This window comes from Ictalurus furcatus, chromosome 2 (genome assembly GCF_023375685.1).
Source record: "Ictalurus furcatus strain D&B chromosome 2, Billie_1.0, whole genome shotgun sequence".
Lineage (NCBI taxonomy): Eukaryota > Metazoa > Chordata > Actinopteri > Siluriformes > Ictaluridae > Ictalurus > Ictalurus furcatus.
This window is the reverse complement of record NC_071256.1, coordinates 11,376,673-11,402,484: the sequence shown is the minus strand read 5'-3', so window position 1 is coordinate 11,402,484 and position 25,812 is coordinate 11,376,673. Positions and strand designations below refer to the sequence as shown.

At 39.6% G+C, this 25,812-nt stretch overlaps 1 protein-coding gene across 1 annotated transcript; it reads right to left on the bottom strand.

Moving 5' to 3' along the window:
* Positions 1-807: 807 nt before the first annotated feature.
* Positions 808-25,812, bottom strand: dusp10 (dual specificity phosphatase 10). Its single transcript, XM_053647673.1, has 4 exons — positions 24,709-25,812; positions 22,720-23,522; positions 8,318-8,686; positions 808-3,681 (listed from the first exon to the last, which is right to left on the bottom strand). The coding sequence occupies exons 1-4, from the start codon at positions 24,720-24,722 to the stop codon at positions 3,416-3,418; spliced, it is 1,452 nt and encodes a 483-aa protein (XP_053503648.1). The 5' UTR covers positions 24,723-25,812; the 3' UTR covers positions 808-3,415.

Below are 25,812 nucleotides of genomic sequence, written 5' to 3'. Positions count from 1 at the left end.
CATCAAAAACCTATAACCCACACAAATGCTCATTATGCCACCATGTCAACTGAGTAATTCAGCTGGGGAAAGCCCCAATTCACAAAAAAAAAAAGCCCAAAAATCTGCTAGCTGGTTAAAACTATTTAAGAAAGATAATGACTACAAACATACATCCAATCATCCCAATAGTGGTTGCACAAATGTTGCAAGAAGCCTATAATGTTCAGAATGGAGGAGGAGCTAAAATCCCTACAAGTCTCAACCATTTTAGACAATACAGGAATAGGCTCTGTGCTGTTATTCTCTATAGAGAGGGCTTCCCCAAATAAGTGTGCAAGTGCAGATTATTCTGAAACTAAATTTTGCAGAATAAAATAGCACTTAAGATGTCTAACTGAAAAATATTGTGTTATGCTAAAGCTATATAGTTGTCTACATTTGTTTAAGCTCAAAATATCACTATAGTAATTTTTACTCATTTTCTTGAGGGGTGCCAATAATTATGTTGTTAACTGTAGATGTATCTGAGACAAGGACTCTCTGGGCTTCTGCTCTGTGTTTGCTGGTGCTGCCTTGCCTAATATGTCTATGAAGCAATTCTTTTAGCAGTGTTAAGACCCAGGCTATTCTGGTGCTGTGGGCCTGCAGAGTGTTGACGGGATACTGATAATGAAGCGGGCATCTCATCAGATTTATTTTGGGGTCTGTTCCTTATGAAGAGAATTCGACCTTTGTAAGCATGGGCCAGTACACAGAGGCCCACAGGGACTGGGTAAATATAGGGCAGTGTTATGAATGTGACATAATTCAATAACTGCACAGAGATTATTTTTTTTTAGCTTGGATTTTAGTTGTAATAAAAAAATTTGCAAGCAATAACAATCCATACAAAAACAGAACAGCCAGACAGATTACAGGCTTAAAGATATTCTCAGATATTACCTTTACAAAAAAAAAAAATCACAGTACAGTTCATTATATGGATTTTTTTTTTTTTTTTTGCACTTCTTTTGTTTTATTTCCAAATCATATGTCAGGATTTAACCTTTGTAATTAAGATTAAAAGCAATAATGATAAATATAAACTGCTTTAACCTTGGGGAAAGAAAATAATGTACCAGAACATATCACAAATAAGGTTTAGAAGGCCTCCATTAATATAGCACCTTTTTCTGAGCCAGTGCGAAAACACACTAATGATCACACCTAACATAATGCATAGACAGAAAGAGACACGATTATCTATGGTATATCAGACTACAGGCACACATAATACATATCTTGCTGTTTCTTTTTGAGTCACTCTTAAAATATCAACTGTATACTGTATAACACTGTATATAAAACAGCAAACCCACATAAACACTCCATATATATACCCCAGAAATATTGGTTTACCTTTTTGTTTCAGTTGCACAATCATTTGCACCATCTGACCATACATAAATGTTTCACAGAAGTGACAATATACAAATCATTTCAAGAAGGAGGTCAAATGAATTGAATATACAAATAAAGTAAGGTATATAGTGTATATACACAAGCAACAATTTTACACATTGCAGTTTTATTAAGTGAGCAGTGAGGACATTCAGGCTCATTTCTTAAACAACAATGTTTTAAACACTGGTATTTAATGCGAATTAAGGCCTAATCTGTTTAGTTTTGTTTGTTTGTTTTGTTTTTTAAAGCAGTGACAAAAGACTTTCTGCTTTTGAAAATATGCATAAAAATTATTTTTATGAATTTTAAATTAATACACATTTTACACTCAACTATCTTACATAATCTCAAAACAGTATAGCGTCTCAATTTGGGTTTTTTTTTCCCCTCCTTTTTCTTGAAGGCTAACTGTTTGTTACTCCTTTTTGGAGCATCTGCTTATTTTTCTGTATTTATTTTATATTAAAGTTGCATTTATATAAGTTTCGAAGTCGAAGTAAAATCCTCTGACGGTAACTGCTTGCATATGCAACTTTGTTTTAAATAAAAAGCATAAAAACAAAGTTCAAAGTGTGGCTAAATGTTAATGATATTAACGTTGTGCTAAGTACGTAGTAAAGTGATAACTATAATGCCAGACAAAGCTTTCAAAATTACAGCCAGTTGGCTTAAAGTTTCATTATGAAATTATTTATAATATCCCTCTGTGTCATTTTGATAGAGAAATAAACAGATCACCCCTTACTTATAAATTAGATGAACTAAACAAATTATGAATGACTGCAAACCATGGCTTTAATCCCAAAGAAAACATTTTATCCTTAGTTTGAATAGCTAAATATGATAATCCTGTAAAGAAAGCCGTGCTGCTGTGTCACTCAAAACAGAGTATTTTCAGTTTGCTTACTTTACATTAAAGAACAGGAAAGAAAATAGAGTCGAGACGTCGTATAACTCCAGTTAACACCAGTGCTTAATGTTTCCAAAGAAACTTTGGTAGCTTTGCAATGGAATTAAGTACAAATGATGGACATTGTTGCATTAATCAGTTATCCACATTTACTACCAATTAAAAAACTGTCTCCTTTATATATTTTTGACTAAGTACCCAGTTAGAGGTCAGAGCATTTCAGCTGGCTAGAATGTTACTAGAAATAAGAGAATTTTGTAATAGAACACCATAATCTTTTGGTTGTTCTCCTACATTCACACACAAACAAGCTGAAAAGAAAAAAAAAGCAGATGTCAAGATGATATTTGGAGCATTGAGTAAGGTAACAGTGTAATTTAAGACCACAGTATATGGTAAATATCATATAACAATAAAAGAGGATTACAGTTGAATATTAATATTTATGTCTTGGGTGTTCATGCAGCATAGATTTCTTATTTGGACATATTTCTGGCACCAGGAATAACCACAGTAGAAGTGCCAGAGACAAACATACACAGAGCCGTTGAGATTTTATCAAAGAGGAATTAAGCAAAATTATTTGGTATGATATACAGACCAAAAAACCATTTCCTTCCATCTTTTAAAAAATAAAAATATATCTAATAAACATTCATGCCAATGACATTGGCTTCACATTCAACTGAACACAATATTAATCTTTTTAAAAAATATATAGAATCTTGAACATACAGTAGAGACCTGCAAAGGTGTTCACCATCACCTACTATATAGATACAGATTAAACCTCCATTGCATTTCACTCAAAGTATTGCACAGTGAAGCCTCATCATAAGGCTCATCATGGTCAACTCTGGTATAAAAATAGTACAAGAACAACTAACACGCCAAACAAATCTTTTCTCACAGGCATCTTTAGAGACAACGTGCATATTCCAAAATCCATGCTGAAGCGAAAACAAGTAGAAACTTGCGTCTTTGAGGCATGCATCCCATTCACAGACAGTCTTCCGGTTGAAAAAAAAAAAAACTAAAGGAAAAATACTTTGGAGGAGAATGCACTCTTAATCAACCTTTCTATACAACAGTCTCTACTCCAATAAGCTTGGGCGTGAGTATGCGAGGAGTGATGCCATTATTGAGATCTTCTTCAAACTCAAGGAGCTGGCCCATGAAGTTGAGGTTGGGCGAGATGATAGGCCTTCGCATCTTGACAAACTTGTAGGCATCTGTCATGGTCATCCAAGTGTGTTTCATCAGGTATGCAATGACAATAGTGGCAGACCTTGACACGCCCGCCTGGCAGTGAATGAGCAGTCCCTTGCCTGCCTGGTGAGCTTCTTCTGTTGATGCAGATGAAAAGACAACCGTTTAAAACCTAGACCTAGGATTGCTTAACATTAAATCGCTGCTTGGATTGTAGCATGGGGGGTGGAGTTTGCTATTCAGAACTTGAACGCAATTCTGTTTATGCTTCGTGATATTGACTCGGGTTAGAAGCAGCATTTAGTCCTGATGCACTGGTCATTTGTTGTAATCACAGGATTTAACCCTGACATCATTTTTTGAGAGGGTATTTGAGGACAAAATTGAATATGTAATTATGACATTATGGAATAATTAACCTCTTTAACTAAACCAGGGGTTATCAAACTAGGGGCTGTGACCAAAAAGAACAAGCTCCTCTTTTGTTTCATTCATTTATTTTACAAATATATATTAGAAATAGGGGTGCACGGTGGCTTAGTGTTTAGCACGTTTGCCTCACACCTCCAGGGTCGGGGGTTCGATTCCCACCGTGGCCCTGTGTGTGCGGAGTTTGCATGTTCTCCCCGTGCTGCGGGGGTTTCCTCTGGGTACTCTGGTTTCCTCCCCCAGTCCAAAGACATGCATGGTAGGCTGATTGGCATGTCCAAAATGTCCGTAGTGTATGAATGGGTGTGTGAATATGTATGTGAGTGTGCCCTGCGATGGACTGGCACCCTGTCCAGGGTGTACCCCGCCTTGTGCCCGATGCTCCCTGGGATAGGCTCCAGGTTTCCCCATGTCCCTGAAGGAAGGATAAGCGGTATAGAAGATGGATGGATGGATTTAGAAATATATACAAAAGACAGTTTGTATGCTAATAATTTGAAATTCAATCAAGCAACATTTAAAGTAATAGTGTATGTGCTATTTTAGTTACTTTAGTTATAGTTATTTTAGTAGATAGACAAATCCATCTACCTCTGCTTAACAAAATACCATTGTGTCTCAAATTGCTTACTTACATGCTATCCTAGACTAACTGCTTAGTGTTTACTAACACTAACTGGTTTTCCTATTACAGTTACTGTTTGAATTTAAAAAAAAAAATCTCTCATGTCGCTTTCAAACCTACCAAAAGGTCTGCTTTGCATACCAGACTTCTGGATTTTCTAAATTAGTCAATATTTTTGAATGTAATTTCAGATGCAGATCTGAAGGAGAAGACTCAGAGCTGTTATTTTGGCAAAGGGAGGTAGCACAAAGTATTGACTAAAAGGGTGCCAATAAATGTTGCACACCTATATTTAACAAAGATTTTTTTTTATAAACCTGTTTTGTTTGCAATTGTTTGATATCCACGAGAGCAGAGTATTTTTGTGGAATTTTTTTAACAAAAGATCAAAAGGTTAAACAGTAAAGACAATTTTTCACAGCCTTCTTTGCTCATATTTACCAAGGGTGCCAATATTACTGGAGGGCACTGTATGTTACAGTAGTCCTAAATTATAAATATGTATTTTTTTTTAAAGTAAAGTGGTCAAGGCTTGTGATCATAAGTCATAATGGTCATTTTGGTGTCCTTTGCACTACTTTATTTTGTGCTCAGTGAGGAGCTCAGAGGAGATGGTGTCTCAAATAGAGATGTCTGATTGGTCCAATTACCTGTTTCTGCGTTCTGGAGCTTGGGGTGAAGTTACACATTGGGGTGTAATCTCAACATATAATTAAAAAATATGACTCAGAATGGACAGACAAGGATCTTTATCAGCTTCGTGCCTTCAGTTGAGTAAATTGCAGATTTGTGTAAAAAGTGTGCATCAGGACTGCGATTCAGCAGGATCCAAAAATTCATGGGAGCTGGCAGTCAGATATGAACCTCATGGGACAAAAAGACCATGGTGATTAACATGTTAGCAAATTGGACCTGGTGGGATTTTTGCACAGCATTTATTCATTTCTTCATTGTTAACTGTTTTACATGTTCAAGAACTTTTTGGCCCAATTACATTCATTAGAAAAGATCACAGATCACTACAAACAAAAAAACTATTATACCGGGTGGGATTGGTTAAAGGTCTAGGTGTAGAGGGGAGAACCATCCCACTTTCAGCAGAACCGACACCAGGTTCCCTTGTCAGTTTGTCAATTTTGCTTTAAAGGCTTGATCACACACTGCTCTAGCACAAAACCTCCTCTGTGTTCTGGGTTGCAGTTATGGCACCAATGTGGTCCCTGGTGCATCCTGCATAGCTCATTCCATCTGCTGTTGTGGTCTTTCAATCCCATCTCTGTGGAAATAATGTCCCGGCACAGATACATGTCTAAGGTCAGTCTGTTGTGTCTGTATGTTTTGCTTGCATCTCAGACAGAAGGAGGCAATCATTTAATGCTTCATGGGCCTATGTGTAGCCTTCCAGTAGCCTGTGTGCCAATATATTGCTGATACAACTGAAGCATAGGGTTTCTACATCAGTCACTGCAGCCAGTATGTCTGCTCTTTAAGCACATCACAGCTTCAACATGCTCTAAAATGTGCACTCGTGTGGGTGGATATACCACAAACTGGAATATACACTTGTGCAGCCATATTGGGTAGAACTTTATTTCACCGAGGCAGCCTTAATACTAGCCTGTAGGGCATTCATTGCCACTGCTGTGCTGTGCTCCTTCTTTACACAGTCTTTAGTTTGTGTTAATGATGAGAGATATCAGCCCTCTCTACCGAATTGGGCCTCATCTTCAGAGAATGAAGACAGCACATCAGCATCTGTCCTTGTATGTGAGGAGGCTGTACTATGCTCCCTCAAGTTCTGTACGTCAGTAACTGTTGTGTTTCTGCTAACAGCTCTTGCTTTTGGACCATGTCTGCTAATAGCTCATCTAATCTGCTTTAAAACATAGTATTGGACTGCTCAGCAGAGTCTTCTCACAGCTTTAGTTCCTGCTGCTGCCATACAGTGAAGGAGCATACCTTTTGTTTCAATAGTAGTATCTGTAGCCATGTTTGCTGTTGGCTTTGCAGCATCAGAGGAAGGGCATTATACTGCAGTTATGGCAGGGCTCTGTAAGTACTGGTCACAGATATTCACGTCCCAAATAATCTGAGTATTGATCAGGTCTCACATTTGTCCGACTCCATCAGGGTTTGTTTTGTTTTGTTTTGTTTCTTAATATAGTGTCTGAATACTTTTTCCCCTATCAGTTTTGTTTTTTAAACCTATCTTTGTTTATGCTTATGAACACATATTTTGAAGTGGATATGTGCTCTGGAAGTATACTACCGTTCAAAAGTTTGGCATCACTCAGAACATTTCACATTTTTCCATGAAAACTCATTCTTTTAGTTGCAATAGAGAATATAGTCAAGCCATTAACAAGGTTAGAAATAATGGTTTCTGCTCGGGAATTACATTTTAGTGCTTCAAACTTTGCTCATCAAAGCAGTTACAGTCTTGCAGACCTTTGGTGTTCTAGCTGTCAGTTTGTTGAGGAGTCTGAATAAATTTCACTCCATGCTTCCTGAAGCACCTTCCACAAGTTGGATAGGCACTTTTTCGTTCCATCTGGTCAAGCTGCTCCCACAGCATCTCAACAGAGTTGAGATCCAGTGATTGCATTGGCCAGTCCTTTACATACAGAATACCAGCTGACTGTTTCTTCCCTAAATAGGTCTTGCTTAATTTGGAGCAGTGCTTTGGGTCATCATCCTTTTTTAGGATGAAACTGGCTCCAATCAAGTGCTATCCACAGAGTATGGTATGGCGTTGCAAAATGGAGTGATAACATTCCTTGTTTAAGATTCCTTATACCCTGTGCAAATTTCTCACTTTACCAGCACCAAAGCACCCCCAGACCATCATATTTTCTCCACTTTTCCAGCATCTTTTCATTTGTTCTGCAACTTACAAATTTTCTTCTCTCTGATCCAAGCACCTCAAACTTTCATTTGTCTGTCCATAACACTCCCCCCCCACCCCAAGCATCCTCTGTCCAGTCTGTGTTCTTTTGCCTATTTTAACCTTTTCTGTTCATCAGGCAGTTGCAGATATGGCTTTTTCTTTGGAACTCTGTCTATAAGGCCAGCCTCCCAGAGTCACCTCTTCGCTGTTGAAGATGAGACTGCTGTTTTGCAGTTATTATTTAATAAAGCTTCTAACTGAGAACTCAAGTAGGGAATCACGCTTCTTTTCTATCCTGCTTAGGGCAAATCTGCGCTGTTCTGTGAAGGGAGTAGTGCACGTCTTTGTAAACAAAATCAGCTGATTCCAGCTATAATAGTCATTTACAACATTAACAATGTCTAGACTGTATTACTGATCACTGTATTGTTGTTATTTTAATTGAAAATAAAAATAATGATTTTCTTTAAAAAAATTTTTTTTTAAAAAACAAGAAAAAGAAAAAAAAAACAAGAAAAAAAAAAAAAAAAAAAAAAACAAGGCAATTTGAGTGATTCCAAACTTTTTAGCGGGAGTTTATATTCAAAAACAAAAAAGAAAAGTGTCCAAATACTTATTTCTCCTCACTGTATCTAAGGTTTGGAATATGTAAAAGCTGTCATACTGTATGGTCTCACTGACTTAAAGTTCGTAATGGCTGGACTGGACAATCACTGCATTGCTGAAATGTCATTAGAATCATCTTTGATCAGCTAAGATTTGATTATTAGATTACTGTGTTCAAGGTATTACCAGTGAATTGATTGATAAAATCAGAAGGCAGTTACCATACCTATAAATTCAAATGCTTCTTCAAAGTACTGACGTAGGTTCTGCTTGTTGCTGTCGGTGGCAGGTAAGCGTTTATACTTGCATATCCCTAGGTCATAGAGGTATAGTGGGAGGTGCGTGGTGACATTGAGAATGTATCCAATGTTCAGCCTTTGCATTTGGTCAAGGTCCTGTGCATCACGCTCATTTCCCAGGTACAAGAACGGCAGAATAGTTGTCAGCTCAGCATTCTCAATATCAGGGCTGGAGGGCAGCAAGTGAGGTAGCGCCCCAGACAGGGCAACAGCTGCACCAGCATCATGACCCTCTTGAAGTTGTAGGGAGCTCTCACATAAGTCCTCATAGCCATGTCTGAAACTGGAGAAGCCACCTGTAAGGGACACATATGCACATGGAATACTAGTAATGGCATTAATGGCATTAGCTTAATCTCAATTGTTCCGTACTTAACCCATTCCTCCTCTTCCTGTACACACTCTTACTGCTGACTTCATGATACGGTTTGCTCAGAAAGTCACTGACATTCAACTTGATTCATTTGACCCAATACCATCTACACTTCTCCAGACAATCTCCATCAACCTCTCTGAATGTGACTGCTAGGATCAATACATCTTAACAGTTAGTCTGGTTCCTTCCATCTTGTGTGATCGAGTCACACCTCTGCTTTATAAGTCCATACTCTACCCACTAATGTTTCTAACTACAGACTTGTTTTCCTTCTTTCATTTCTATCCAAGACCCAAAAATGTCCAATGCTCAGACACCTGTATTCAAATCTTCAACCAAATTTACTACATGGATGCCAACCAGTCGGGTTTCTATAGAAATGGCCCTCCTTGCAGTAACTGTCCTCGTCCTCCTTGACTACTCTCCTACCACTGACTCTATGAATCAGCAGATCCTCATTTCTACTCTTATTTTTCACTTATTTCCTTCTAACATGTTAGGTTCTATAACAGAAATTCTTAACTAAAACAGATCCCCATTTAAGCATATAAAAAATAAATAAAAAGGACCCAGAGTCCCAACTTAGTCCCTCTGAGTGCACTCAGTTTCTACCACCCATTGGTAAGTGTCCATAAGAATGCTTTGCATTTGATGAGTAAGGAGTGCAGTTATGGTCCAGCTAAGAAGCAGGAACAACTCCACTAAGAACATCTCCAGTAGAAACAACTCCACCAGTTGAAGGTATCAAAAAAAAACAAACAAAAAAAGTCTGCACACACAATTACAACAATGCTCAGCTTTTACAGAAAACTGCTTTATCTCTATTACAGTACAATAAAGTCCTGGCATCCCTGACATGTTTCAAGACTGACTGCTGCATCATGGATCTGCTCCACTTGTGTCAATTTAGCAACATCAGCTGTACAATCAGTGCTGACTTCAGTCTCAGCAGTTTGAGGGCTTAATTGAGCTGGGGCACATACTTTGTGGCATGTGGGTTTAGCTCTGTTGTTGATATCTTCTCATGATGCACTGAGGAACATGAAGGTGGTTAGCAGCGCTCCTGCTCAACAGGTGCACTGGTAGCATCCTCTCTAAGAGTTCTCAAAACACAGCCATCTGTCTCAGTGGTTAATAATTCCACAGATACCAGTGGCTCCTCTTCCTTGTGTGGCCTCCTTTCTCAATTATCTGGATTGGTCAGGCTTGGGACCTACAACTGGAATATTGGTAGGAACCCACAGGGTAGAAGATCTTCATAGAGAGTACAATGAGGTCCTTCAACCTTTTATGGCACAACTCATGATTAAAACCCTGTGTCCTGGATAAAGCTCAGCAGCTTTAATACTTTCATCAAATCTTGCTTCGATATTCAGTCCCATTTTGTGAGAATTCTTAGCCGCAACAGAGTAACTCTCCAGAAGGTCCTCCCTTCCCTGCAGGACTGGTACCAAGGATGAGGTCAACTGGCAACATAGGTTGTCTGTCAAACATTTATATGGTGAAATTCTGGTACTGTCATGTATTGTGCGATTATATGCATGAACAAGGGATTGACAACATCTCTGGTGGTAATGTGTGGTCAGTGGTTGTTCCTCTCTAGAGTTTCAAGCATACTCTGGAGTGTTCTGTTGAACCTCTCAAGAGGGTTCTCACAGGGATAATATGGTGTATTTCTCACCTTTTCTGCTCCAATCAATCAAAACAGCTCTTTGATAGACTGTGACTCTCCTCAAAAGCTCTCCTCTGATCACAACTAGGAAACCCACAGCACAAAATAAACTTCTCCCAAAGTGCTTGTGCCACCACAAGTTTGTGATAAAATTTGTAAAGTAAAGTAAAATAATGACTATTAAATGGCAAATGTCTCAGCTGTCTAGTTTGAGGGAATGACAGTCCATGCACACAAGCTACAGTGGGTGATACAGTGGGGTGACAGCGGGCAGCTCACTGAAGATTCTCCTAAAACACCTTTTATACGTGCAGCATTGTTCATCAATATCTATAGTCATTCATGGGCAATGATGAAAACCACGCTCAGATTCAAAATGGCCAATGTCGTCATGAACAACATGCAAGTCTGTCTCTCTATATTGACAAGCTGATAACATACATCTCCATAATTGTCCATTCGCTTCTGGTGCTAGACACCATCCCAGAGCTAAAGTCTACACTAATCATCATGTACCATTCTTGGTACTGTCTCCTACCCAGGGAAGATAAAGCAGTCAGGGATTGCAGAACCATAAAAAGGCACTTGACAACAGAACATTTACCCCTCACAGGTGCAATTGACTGGTGTTCAAATATGCCAGACAGCATTGTGTTTGACATCTCTTCCCTTGCATCAATTTCCTCTTTTTCCAGTAGGAATGCTTGATCTTCAAGGGAGTGTGTATTTACATGTAGTGTGTGGAGTGTGTATTTACATGTAGTGCTCTGTGTGTGATGTTAAAGAGATAGCCAGAGGTTTCCAGCTCCATCAAGCTTTACTCAAGTCATAACATAGGTCAGGGGGTTGTTGTCAGATACGATTGTAAGGTCAACACCAAACAAGCAATTACTGAATGTTTCACAAACTGCTAATTTTAAAGCCAGATACTCTAACTTATGGGTAAAGTAGTTTTCTTCACTGATAACCCTTAAATGGCATAAGCTATTACTTGCAACTTTCCAGCTTAGAATTTGTCAAAGCAAGAACAGGTGTAGATGTCAAACTCTCAATAATGGCCATGAAATCAGTCTCATGTTTAGCAGTCCACTCATCCTGGAAAGGAAGATGAAGTTGGAAAGTGTTCCATTATGTGCTCTCTCTTGTACAGTTTCCCTTTCTTTTTGGGTGTCTGATACTCCAATGTAAGGCAATTCAAGGGCTTTACTACTTTTGATCAACCATCGAAAAAAAAGGTAGTACTCAGCAAAAGCCTAAAAGCACTTCACAACTCCTTTTGGTAGGAGGGTCAGGGCCAGCTCTGCAAGACAGAGATCTTACTGGGTCAGTATGTACACCATCTGCATGTGGTGTATGACATGCCCAAGGTACTTCACAGAAAAATTTAGGTCTCTCTCTCTCTCTCTCTCTGTTGAGCTACACATGGCCCCACATCGATAGTCTAAAAATCACTATGAGATTACTGTGGATGGTACAACATAGATACCATAAAGATGGCTGTGGATGTGCTTTCTTGGATAGCCTCAATGACTGCAATTGCTACGAACAGTTTACACTAGAGCTGCAACAACTAATCGATAAAATCGATAATAATCGATTATGAAAATCGTTGTCAACGAATCTCAATATCGATTAGCTCGGCTGCGTGTGGCACGGGGTGTATTTACTCACTACGTTACTTATGTACTGAGAACATGCTTCGGAGAGTAAATACTAAAATTGTGTCCCAAATGACGTACTGTACACTTACACTATGCACGTGTACTCCACTGTCTAGTGTGTGAATTTTAGAAAGGTAATATCGTCTTAAAAGGAACTCTAGCGGGTTTTTTTACTAAGTATAAGTAGTATAAGTATAAGCCACTTAGTTTAAGCTGGAAGTATAAGCCGCTTCCTAGTCAACGGCGTGTGATGTCATATACACGTAGTCACCGACAATGTGTCACGTTCTTACGTAATAGAGTTAAGGACGAATGCAAATGCAGATAAGAGGTTTTTATTAAAGGAGATATGCAGACAAATCCAAAACGGTAATCCAAAGCGTGGTCTATTAACAGGCAAAAGGTCAGGCGATATACAAACAGGCATGAACTGGGTGAGGCTAGAATCGAAAATGTGAAACGAGAAACAAGGTCAATAGCATGAAGCATGAACTGAGAACTGAGAACCAACCGCTTGGTAATGAGGTAAACTCAATACTGCGCAAAGTGCACAGAGACACGAGGGGTTTAAATGACAAACATAATCATGGGTAAACACGGACAGCTGAAAACAATATTGACACACACTCGGGAAACACCCACTGACAAAGCAGGGCAGAGACAGAACACAACCATAACAAAAGCATGTGTCCTTCGTAAACAAAGTTACTGTGATTGCAGACCGAAAAGCGTGCGTTTGCTACGCATTCAGGTATCTGGCTGGTGCACGCGTTTCGGTTTTCTGAGCATACTGCAATACTGCAGCACTGTCTCAAGGGGAAATCATGACACAATGACTTTCTTCAGTCTACTGTTTATGTCAACATTACCTTGTTATTATATAATATAAACTTATATATTAGTTTATAATATATATAAGTATTTATGCATTATTTTTATGATGCACAAAAAGCACTGAATTAAACTACAGTCCTAAATTAATAATATTTATTCTGGTGTGTGTATTGGGTTCTTTTCAGTCTTATATAATTGGACAAACAGTTGTGTAAAGTTTTAGTCGGAAGTTTATATTTGTAACACTCAGTTTGTGGATTTTATGTTAAATAAACGAAAAAAAAATGGTACTGAAAGTTTGCTCCCCCATTTCCGATTAATTGGAAAAAAAATTAATAATAATCAGCCAACTAATCGATTATGAAAATAATCATTAGCTGCAGCCCTAATTTACACTCCAGTCTCCATCATTGAACAGTTGATAACTTCAGTTTGATATGATTTACATAAAGTTAAAACTATAATGATGTTCATACTCACGTTCCTGTTAACCCACTTGGCACTTTTTGGACTATATAGAGTTATAGAAGAGAAATTATTTAAAATCTGGTGTCACCCAGGTGAGGTTGGGTTTCCCCCTTGCTCTGGTTGCCTCAGGGAGTTCTTCCTTAAAACTGTCGCCTCTGGCTTGTTCATTAGGGATAAATTTATACATTTCAAATTTCAAACTTATATCTGGATTTCTGTAAACCTGCTTTGTGACAATGTCCATTGTTAAAATTGCCATATAAATAAAATAATTAACTAAAACAAACAGAATTGAATTTTAAGAATTATTTGTCTGGAATCAACTATAAACCAAAATCCCTAAGACAATTACGACATTTAACATTCATATTCCTCAAGTGGATTAGAAAAGACAGTCAGGTCATCCAGGAACACAAGCACTTAATTGAAATGGAGGTCTCCAACACATTTCTTCCTTAAGTGTTAACACGGGCTGGGAACATTTGTAACAGTCTAAATATTAGTAACGCACTAAATTTCCAGAAACAAATGGGGCAAATAAATGCAGTCTTATGCTTGTCTTATTCTGCAACTTCCACCTGAGAGTTGCCAGAATTTAGGTTCATTATGGAAAACCATTTGGTACCAATAAGGGCAGAAAAATATTCCTCTATCTTAGACAGGTCATAGGCATCCTATATGGCACACATGTCCAATTTTTAGTCATTAACACAGAGTCTGATTTTAAAATTAACAGAGAGTCTGTTTGGTGTCTGGTGAATGAGTGACGAATCAGCAGCATAATCACAAATTCAAAGCTAATGCTGAGGCTCGCCTACAGGAGCACCACTCATCTCCACTTCATGAAGCATCCACCGAGAAGCTTGTTGAAAGAGCTCTGGTTATAGTAGACTTAATCTTACAACTCAATAAATTAGCTAGGCCTTCAGGAGCACCAGTAGCTTTATTTTGGTGTATACCAGGAGCCACGACACCGGACATAGCAGGTAATCTTAGATGAACATAGGTTTTCAAAGATAATTGATCATGTAGGGACCAATGATATACACCTTCATCAGTCAGACGTTACTAAGACTAATATTGTAGTGGTGAGTAAATAAGCAAAGGCAATGTCCAGTGCAGTAGTTCGCTCTGGCCCCGTCCCATTGCAATTTGGTGATGTAGATTACAGCAGGTTATGTTCACTGACCTGTGGTGGAATAAGACCACCACAAAAGAATGCACATCATCAGTATTTAGTAGTGATAACTGATGGTAATATAACCACATCAGATCAGTGATTAGAATGCTTTACTTCTCTTCGACAGACTGAAATAATTCCACTTATTTCCTCATCAAAATCATCAACTTGTGTACTAGATCCCTTACATACACATTTCTTCAAACAGATACCATCGAAACTTCTATTACAAATAATCCATTCTTCCCTGAGCACTGGCTATGTACCTAAATCCTTTAAACTAGCAGCTATCAAACCCCTGATTAAAAAACCTCACCTTGACCCCTGTCAGCTCCTCAAATATAGGCCAGTATAAAACTGCTCCTTTATCTCCAAGAGCCTAGAAAAAGGTTGTAGCACAGCAGTAATGCTCATACATACATAGGAATACCATTTATGAAATGTATCAGGCAGGATTTAGGCCTCATTACAGCATGGAGACAGCGCTGGTTAAAGTGGTAAATGATCTACTACTGGCCTCTGATCAGGGTTGTCTCCATCCTTGTGTTGCTTCACCTTAGTGCGGTTTTTAATACTACTGATCATACTACTGATCATACTATTCTCATTGATTGATTAGAAAACATTGCTGGCTCAGATCTTATTTGACTCATCGTTATCTGTTTGTAAATTTTGGTGTTCCACAAGGTTATGTTTTGTATTGAACACGCTAAGAAAAAGCAGTTCTCCAAGGCAAGGCAAGGAACCAGTTGAAATCCGTAAGTAATTATACTCCCTATCTGTGCAAATTAATATCAGCTGGGTTAGTAAATTGATGGTCTATAAAAAGGCTTTTCGTTACCAAGGTGTCACACAAGAAACATCTCATGAAAGGTGAAAGCAAAGAGCTCTCCCAAGACCTTTGGAACCTTATTGTTGCGAAACATATTGATGAAATCGGATAGAGACGTATTTCAAAACTTCTGAATCCTCCAGTAAGCACCATTGGGGCCATTATCTGCAAGTGAAAGCAACATCACTCTGTCATCAACCAGACACGCACAGGAGCTCCTCGCAAGATTTCTGACCAGGGAGTCAGAAGAATAGTCAGAAGAGTAGCCCAAGAGCCAAGGACCACTCGGAAAGAGCTCCAGAAACACTTGGAGGAAGGAGGTGTCATCGTCACAGAGAAAACAGTAGGCAATGCACTCCACTCCTCACGCTCACCCCGCAAGACTCCATTACTAAAGAAAAGGCATGTCGAAGCTCGTTTAAAGTTTGCTACAATTCATTTGGACAAGCCTCTGAAATACTGGGAAAGTGTAGTCTGGTCAGATGAGAATAAAATTGAACTTTTTGGCTGTCATACTACACACCATGTTTGGAAAAGAAATGGCACTGCACATCACCCTAAAAACACTATACCAACAGTGAAGTTTGGAGCTGGAAGCATCATGGTGTGGGGCTGTTTTTCATCACATGGTACTGGGAGACTTCATATAATTTAAAGAACGATGAATAGAGCCCTTTACTGAGAGATTCTCGAGAAGAATCTGCTGCCATCCACCAGGATGATGAAGATGAGATGTGGGTGGAACTTCCAGCAGGACAACGATCCAAAGCATACAGCAAAGGAAACTCTCAATTCTTCAAAAAATGAAGGTGTTAGAATGGCCCAATCAATCATCTGACTTGAATCCAATTGAACAAGATTTAAAGTCAATATGTTTAGAAGAATGGGCCAAAATCACACCTGAATAGTGCGGCCGATTAATTTCTTCATACAGGAAGCGTCTTGAAGCAGTCATTAGAAACAAAGGCTTCTCCACTAAGCATTAAATAAATTTCAGTTAGCGTGTTCAATACTTTTTTCCCTGTGTTATTCCACTTTATTACACATAACTTTATTTATGGACTATAATGTTGTGAATTCTTTATATTTCCAGATTTCTTGCATTAATACTGATGTCTGGTGAAATTTCCATATGAATAGCCTCATTGGAAATATATTTACTGAAATAAATGTTAATACGTTCAATATTTATTTCCCCCACTGTACATGCTACCTCTGGGTCAAATTATTCGTTAACATAGTATTATGTTATGCTGATGACAGACAGTTCTTTCATCAAAGCCAGATGAGAGACACCAGCTTAATAAAGTTGAGGAATGTAAAGGACATTAGACACTGGATGCTGAGTCCTTCCTCCTAGGAAAGGCAGAAGTACTTCTACTAGAAGACCTAGTTCATGCTTTTGTTACCTCTAGGTTGGATTATTGTTGTAATGCCTTGCTGTCTAGATATTCCAGTAGGTGCATAAACAAGATATGACCACATCACCCCTACCTTATCCACACTGCATTGGCTCCTAGTAAAATTTTGCATTGATTATGAAATATTACTATTGACCTATAAAGCACTGAATAGTCTGGCACCACCATACCTGAGCGAATTTCTGGTCTTTTATAATCCATCACACCTGTTTCAGTTAAAAGCTTCAGGATCTTTGTTGGTGCGTCAAATAATGAAGGCTACAGCAGGGGGCAGAGCTTTCTCTTACAAAGTCCCACAGTTCCAAGAACAGCCTTCCAAGTAGTGTTCAGGACAGTCTCAGACACAATTGCAGTGTTTAGGTTGAAAACATATTTGTTTAGTCAAGCCTTATGTTAATAAGCTTTTCTCTTAGGTAAAGACACAGATCTGGAGGTATCATGGGCATAGAGTGTTTGGTAAACTGGGATGTTTGAAGGTGTTGAGTCCCTTCGACCTCACAATGTCCACTGTCAAAAGCACTATATAAATATAAATATAATTGAATTGAACGGAAAAATTAAAATGCTAATTGCTAACTCACCATGATTAATGACTCAATTTAGGAGGGAAAGTTTTTTTCACTCACTCTCACTTTTTCATGTTTTACTTGAAGCATACAAATGTATAAATTGTTACTATAGATTAATAATATTACTATTACAATCCCAATTCCAAAAAAGTTGGGACGCTGTATAAAATATAAATAAAAACAGAATGCAATGATTTGCAAATCTCATAAACCCATGTTATTCATAATAGAACATAGAAAACATATCTAATGTTTAAATTGAGTAAAATGTATCATTTTAAAGAAAAAAATAAGGTAATTTTGAATTTGATGGTCGCAACATGTCTCAAAAAAGTTGGGATGGAGCAACAAAAGGCTGGAAAAGTAAGTGTTACTAAAAAGAAACAGCTGGAGGTTAATTGGAAACAGGTCAGTAACATGATTGGGTATAAAAAGAGTATCTTAAAGAGGAGGAGTCTCTCAGAAGTAAAGCTGGGCAGAGGTTCACCAATCTGTGAAAAACTACATCTACAATTTGTCTACAATATCATCAAAAGGGTAAAAGGGGGCCTGGGAGTATGCCCATCCGGTCTACATGTGTTTTGTGGATTTGGAGATGGCATATGACTGGGTCCCCAGGGGTTTAATGTGGGAGGTGCTGAGGGAGTATGGGGTGAGGGGTTCCCTTCTTAGGGCTATCCAATCGCTGTACTCCCAAAGCGAGAGCTGTGTCCGGATGCTCGGCAAAAAGTCAGACTAGTTCCAGGTGGGGGTTGGTCTCCGCCAGGGCTGCGCTTTGTCACCAATCCTGTTTGTGATATTCATGGACAGGATATCGAGGCATAGTCATGGTGGGGAGGGGTTGCGGTTTGGTGACCTGATGATCTCATCGCTGCTTTTTGCAGATGATGTGGTCCTGATGGCGTCATCGATCTGTGACCTCCAGCACTCACTGGATCGGTTCGCAGCTGAGTGTGAAGCGGCTGGGATGAGGATTAGCACCTCTAAATCTGAGGCCATGGTTCTCAGTAGGAAACCGATGGAGTGCCTACTCCGGGTGGGGAATGAGTTCTTAACCCAAGTGAAGGAGTTCGAGTACCTCGGGGTCTTGTTCACGAGTGAGGGGACATGCGAGCGGGAGATTGGCCGGAGAATCGGAGCAGCGGGAGCAGTATTGCAATCGCTTTACCGCACCATTGTGGGGAAAAGGGAGCTGAGCCGGAAGGCAAAGCTCTCGAACTACCGGGCAATCTTCGTTCCTACCCTAACCTATGGTCATGAAGGCTGGGTAGTGACCGAAAGGACTACATTGCGGGTACAAGCGGCCGAAATGGGTTTTCTCAGGAGGGTGGCTGGCCTCTCCCTTAGAGATAGGGTGAGAAGCTCGGCTATCTGAGAGGAACTCAGAGTAGGTCCCCTGCTGGAGCTGCTGCCCCCGCGACCCGATAACGGATAAGCGGTTGAGGATGGATGGATGGATCATCAAAAGATTCTGAGAATCTGGAGAAATCTCTGTGCACAAGGGTGAAAATCAATATTGCATGCCTGTGATCTTCGGGCCCTCAGGTGGCACTGCATTAAAAACAGGCATGATTCTGTAATTGAAATCACTGCATGGGCTCAGAAACACCTCCACAACTCATTGTCTGTGAACAGAGTTTGCCGTGTCATCCACAAATGTTGGTTAAAGCTCTATCATGCAAAGAAGAAGCCATATGTGAACATGATACAGAAATGCTGCCGTCTTCTCTGGGCCAAAGCTCATTTAAAATGGACTGAGGCAAAGTGGAAAACTGTTCTGTGGTCTGGCGATTCTAAATTTTTCATTCTTTTTGGAAACCATGGACTCCGCATCCTCTAAACTAAAGAGGACTAAAGAGGAGAGGGACCATCCGGCTTTTTATCAGCACTCAGTTCAAAAGCCTGCATCTCTGATGGAACGGCACCATCAATGCTGAAAGGTATATTCAGGTTTTAGAGTGACATATGCTTCCATCCAGATTCCATCCCATCTTTACTTCTGAGAGACTCCACCTCTCTAAGATACTCTTTTTATACCCAATCATGTTACTGACCTGTTTCCAATTAACCTCCAGCTGTTTCTTTTTACCAACACTTACTTTTCCAGCCTTTTCTTACCCCGTCCCAACTTTTTTGAGACGTGTTGCGGCCATCAAATTCAAAATTACCTTATTTATCCTCACTTTAAATATTTGATATGTTCTCTATGTTCTATTGTTATCTCTATGTTCTATTCTGTGTTAATATACGGGTTTATGAGATTTGCAAATCACTGCATTCTGTTTTTATTTACATTTTACACAGCATCCCAACTTTTTTGGAATTGGGGTTGAAGTAACATATTGTTTGTCATGTAATCAGTGAAGGAACTCTGAACTACAGTTCCCAGCAGCCACTGCATCACAGTCACATGACCACCTGCATCTGAATCATGTTCCTGTTAACGAGCACTCGTGTATATAGCCACAGTTTGCACTGCATTCTTTGTCTTACGTTTGTCTTTCTTTGCCATTGTCCCTGTTGCTGTGTTTATGATCTTTGATTTATGATTACTCTTAGACTCTTAGTGTTTTGCTGCTGATTCATAGTTCTTGTTTTGTGTTTGGTTGTGCTGTTAATTAAAGAAATTCTGCACTTTCATCCGTCTCCACCTTGTAATCGTGACATTGTTCATGTTATAGCCGGAAGTACTTTTTTTAATTGGTGCACATGTAAAAACAAACAAAAATGTTCCACAATTGCAAAGTATAATTAACAGGCAGAAAAGACAAGACAAGATGACAAGGCAAGATGATGAACCCGAAGGAATGAAACAGATGGAACGCAAAGAACATTGTTCATGAGGGAACAGACGAAGGCCCTGTGTGGCCTCACAGTGTGGTGCTCAGCAAGCGGCAAACTGACAGATGCACTATCCTCTCAATTCAATGCCTGCTAGCCCAGCCAAAATGTGAAAAACATGGCAGTGTTCACAAGACAAGTAGCCTAAGGATAAAAGACAGTTCACTGTTTACAGCTGTATATGATTTCCTTAAACATTAAGAAACTAATTTTCTGTGCTCTGTGTACATGTTCCCTGCTGAGTACAAATGGATATAGGAATTGTAAATAATTTACCAACTGTCCTGGTAAACATGAGCTGCAGATGCTCCTCCATCTTATGTAAGCTTTAAAAGTACATCTGTTTACTTGAAAGGTGCCAAATCAGCCTGATAAAAATAGCAATCAATATGGCCCATGTTACATGGCACAAACAAGCACAAAGTACTCATTTAATGCAGAAAAATGTACAGTGCATCCGGAAAGTACTCACAGCGCTTCACTTTTTACACATTTTGTTATGTTACAGCCTTATTTCAAAATTGGATTAAATTCATTATTTTCCTCAAAATTCTACAAACAATACCCCATAATGACAACATGAAAGAAGTTTGTTTGAAATCTTTGCAAATTTATTAAAAATAAAAAACAAAAAGCAATGTACATAAGTATTCACAGCCTTTGCCATGACACTCAAAATTGAGCTCAGGTGCATCCTGTTTCCACGGATCATCCTTGAGATGTTTCTACAACTTGATTGGAGTCCACCTGTGGTAAATTCAGTTGATTGGACATGATTTGGAAAGGCACACACCTGTCTATATAAGGTCCCACAGTTAACAATGCATGTCAGAGCACATACCAAGCCATGAAGTCCAAGGAATTGTCTGTAGACTTCCGAGACAGGATTGTATCGAGGCACCAATCTGGGGAAGGGTACAGAAACATTTCTGCAGCATTGAAGGTCCCAATGAGCACAGTGGCCTCCATCATCCGTAAATGGAAGAAGTTTGGAACCAGCAGGACTCTTCCTAGAGCTGGCCGCCCAGCCAAACTGAGCAATCGGGGAGAAGGGCCTTAGTCGGGGAGGTGACCAAAAACCCGATGGTCACTCTGACAGAGCTCCAGCGTGTCTCTGTGGAGAGAGGAGAACCTTCCAGAAGAACAACCATCTCTGCAGAACTCCATCAATCAGGCCTGAATGGTAGAGTGGCTAGATGGAAGCCACTCCTCAGTAAAAGGCATATGACAGCCCGCCTGGAGTTTGCCAAAAGGCACCTGAAGGACTCTCAGACCAAAGATTGAACAAAGATTGAACTCTTTGGCCTGAAAGGCAAGCATCATGTCTGGAGGAAACCAGGCACCACTCATCACCTGGCAAATACCATCCCTACAGTGAAGCATGGTGGTGGCAGCATCATGCTGTGGGGATGTTTTTCAGCGGCAGGAACTGCGAGACTAGTCAGGATTGAGGGAAAGATGAATGCAGCAATGTACAGAGACATCCTTGATGATAACCTGCTCCAGAGCGCACTGGACGTCAGACTGGGGCGAAGGTTCATCTTCCAACAGGACAATGACCCTAAGCACACAGCCAAGATAACAAAGGAGTGGCTACAGAACAACTCTGTGAATGTCCTTGAGAGGCCCAGCCAGAGCACAGACTTGAACCCGATTGAACATCTCTGGAGAGATCTGAAAATGGCTGTGCACCGACGCTCCCCATCCAACCTGATGGAGCTTGAGAGGTCCTGCAAAGAAGAATGGGAGAAACTGCCCAAAAATAGGTGTGTCAAGCTTGTAGCATCATACTCAAAAAGACTTGAGGCTTTAATTGGTGCCTAACTATTGAACAAAGGCTATGAATACTTATGTACAAGTGCTTTTTTTTTGTTTTTTATTTTTAATAAATTTGCAAAGATTTCAAACAAACTTCTTTCATGTTGTCATTATGGGGTATTGTTTGTAGAATTTTGAGGAAAATAATGAATTTAATCCATTTTGGAATAAGGCTGTAACATAAAAAAATTTGGGAAAAGTTAAGCGCTGTGAATACTTTCTGGATGCACTGTATGTGCTTATTTGAAGAGAATATGCACTGTTTGACCTAGATTCAACTACCATTTGAACAAGATAACATCACTGTAGCAAACTGAATGAATGTGTAAAGAAACAGGAAGTCTGTCCTGTACAGAAACCATAGAAACAGATCATAATTACTAGGCCGATATCATAACTACTATAATGTGCTAGCATTTTGTACTCTATCTAAATATCACTAGTAAGACCTTGAGGCAATAATTGGCCTCTTTATGATTATAATGACGACCTGGTGGTTCCACAGTTAAAGTTCGGACCTGAGGGTTAAGTTCAAGTTCCCAAAACTGCCAAATAGCTACTATTGGCTCTTCAAGCAAGGCAAGACTCTTACCTTGGATATAAGTTTCTGCCAATACATTAACAACTGGTATAAAAAAAAATTAAAAAGAGGCCAACCTCTGAGAACAATTGGGTCCCTCCCATCCCTACGTAGAGACTCCAGAACTACATGCAAAGGTTGAGATGATGACAGTCGAGTTGGGTCCAGTGTCCTCTCATCATAAATGATTATCTCTTTTGAAAAAATGCCCCTAAAGGAGTCTTTGCTCTGGTGGGAGGAAATGAGATCCAGCACAGTGATCTTGCCCTGCTGCAGGCGCCGGCGGCTGATCTTGTCTGAGCAGTTAATATGCACAGCGCCTCGGATATGGCTTTTGCTGTAGTCCAAAAAAGGCCTACAGTCTATTATTATTGGCAGAGGCCCCACTGGATGACCTGTGGGGCAATATGTCATCTTCTGAGCCAGCTCACTTGGGTGGATGATGCGCACACCACCTCTGGGTGTGCTGGATATGAGACTGGGTGCACTGACGGTTTCACTCTGGCCCACCATTGGCCTGGAGAAACCTCCGTGCGCAGCATAGTTGACGCCGGCATTCAAGTCGGGGCTACTTGTACTGACCTGGCTCAGTGTTTGGGTCAGGGTCTGTGTCTGGCTGTCTTTCTCGTAAGTGCTCACCATGCAACAGCTGGCACTGTTGCATCCACACGTCAGGGAACGAGTGGAACTGCTGGATGAGGGCATATAAGTGAGGTTGGTCACCTGGATCTCCACCACAATGGCGCCCACGGTGGCTTCCAGGTAGGTTGTGTCCAGATAAAATTGGAGCGGGACCACAAATCTGTCATCGAGGGAAGATGGAGGCATGGGTAAACCACAGAGCAAGGCTGGCAGACAACAAACAACCCAGCTGGGCACTCTGAGGTGGGGAAAAAGTGAGAAATGACAATTATTTAAATGACTGCATGTCTAAATTAATATAGTAAATAAGGAATAATTGACAATAGGCCGTTGAATTATTAGAAAATAATGCACACCCCGAGGTGGTAATGTGGGGTGGCCGTTATACCTGTGTTATTTTCTAATAATTCAATGGACTGGAGTCAATTATTCTGCTTATACCAAAGTTACCACACCTCAAGACCTTGTTCAGATGTTTTATTTCAAGACATTTGTCAGGTTTTTGTCCATAAAATGCTCTTGTGTGTGGAACCCATTTATAACGCATCCCAACTCAAGTCTCCACTGCTAATTCCAATACGTCATTTTTGAGCTAGGAACGGAAGCTTGAGCCATTGATGCGCAGTTATTGGAGAGAGAGAGAGAGAGAGAGAGAGAGAGAGAGAGTTCATAAATAAATATCAATAAGCCTACTTGTTCACAGGGGTTTTTATTTTTTATTACTGCTGAAAACACAATGAATAAATAAATAAATATTGATACTTGTTCACCAGCTTATCACATGTGCTCTCTTGCACTCTCTTTCTTTTTTCTTGCTCTCTCTCTCTCTCTCTCTCTCTCTCTCTAATAACTGCATATCAATGTATCAAGCCTCCAGTTCGCCTCGTGACCAAATTACCACCTTGGCTTCACATTATTTTTCTAATAATTCAACGGCCCGTCATCAATTATTCTTTACATATTTCTGGAAAATTGTAGTTTTGTTTGTTGTTAAATCTGTGTGCTGTGGTGGATAGTAGCCTAACTTTTCTGTTATTTAAGTTAACTTGGCGAAGTGATATGGAACTGTAATTCAGTCAATACCTGACTGGAACTACTTTTGCTGTGCATTTACTAAAAAATAATTGCACACCTCAAAACGTCTGTCAGCCAATCAGAATTGAGAATTCAACAGCGCTGTGGTATAAAAAGTAATAACTATTGAGGTCTGAATTTATAACATAATCTACTGAAGCTTATCCATAAATCATTAACCTATAAACAGGAAAATGTCAAATAAGACAATGCAGTTAGGTCTATAATCACTTATCTGAGAACACATTCACACTGGCTACATCTGCACTATAGCTCAATGTTAATTCTAGGTGAATTCCTTGTGCTCGGATATATACACTCACTGGCCACTTTAATAGGAACACAGGTACCTCTGATCATTCATGCAGTTATCCAATTAGCCAATCATTTGGCAACAGCACGATGCATGAAATCATGCAGATACAGGTCAAGAGTTTCAGTTAATGTTAACATTAAACATTATAATGGGGAAAAATGTGATCTCTGTGACTTTGGAAAAACATCACATGAATCATCAACTATCCAGTTTGGGTGAGCCTGTGCCCAATCTAGACTCAGATCCCTGTTCTTGGCTGACAGGAGCGGCACATGACGTGGTCTTCTGCTGTTGTAGCCCGGCCACCTCAAGGCTCCATATGTCATGCTTTCTGTGATGTTGTTCACTTCACCACGCATGGGTGGACTTTGACATTTGAGCCTGGGGGAAGGGGGCCAGGGTAATAGGACGAAAACTTCATAGTGTTATTCATTTACTGTCCAGTCATAGCACATCATAGTAACAAGACAATATGTTTTATTGTCTAGACAATAAGGGGCAATTCTGCCATGTGAACATAAATACTCATAAATTCTCATAAAATATCTAGAATATCTGGAAGTAGAGATGCATACACAACATATGTAGGTTAACTAACGTAATTAATTAAAATCTGGTCATAATAATAATAGTGTAATTCTACTCACAAAAAACACAAGGCACAGTACAAGCAAAGAGAGAGAGAGAAAGAGAGAGAGAGAGAGAGAGAGAGAGAGAGATAAACCTGTAATGTTCATAATTTTGTATATAGCTATACCAGCTGGAGTTCATCTATAATTGGCTGAATTAATTGCTTCAATACATTCACAGAAGAATAAGACAGAAAAAAAACAACATCCTTTCCTGTCAACTCAATACAGTCTTCTCTAACTTTTGTCATCAACAAGGCATTACCAACTATCAGTCTATGCAGAATTTCGCAGTTTTTTATGATTGTTGCAGCCAAACACGCTTGATTTCGCTGCAGCTTTTTTCAAAATTTGCGATGCAACTTGCAGAATTTCTTGTGCTTTTTTTTGCGGAAAATACTCCAATTGGCGAAATCTCAATCGCACGCAAGTGTTTTGCATGGTCTTTCACAATGATGTTTGTTGGTAAATGAGACCTTTTAGCTGTACTCATGCTCGATGCACGTGAA

Bases quoted from the DNA above. Each gene is read 5' to 3' on its own strand.
- dusp10 (XM_053647673.1), bottom strand. The intron at 8,687-22,719 runs GTTGGCCTCTTT...TGTCCCTTACAG, and splicing joins GGACCCAATTGTTCTCAGAG to GTGGCTTCTCCAGTTTCAGA. The intron at 3,682-8,317 runs GTATGGTAACTG...CTGCATCAACAG, and splicing joins AGAAGCATTTGAATTTATAG to AAGAAGCTCACCAGGCAGGC.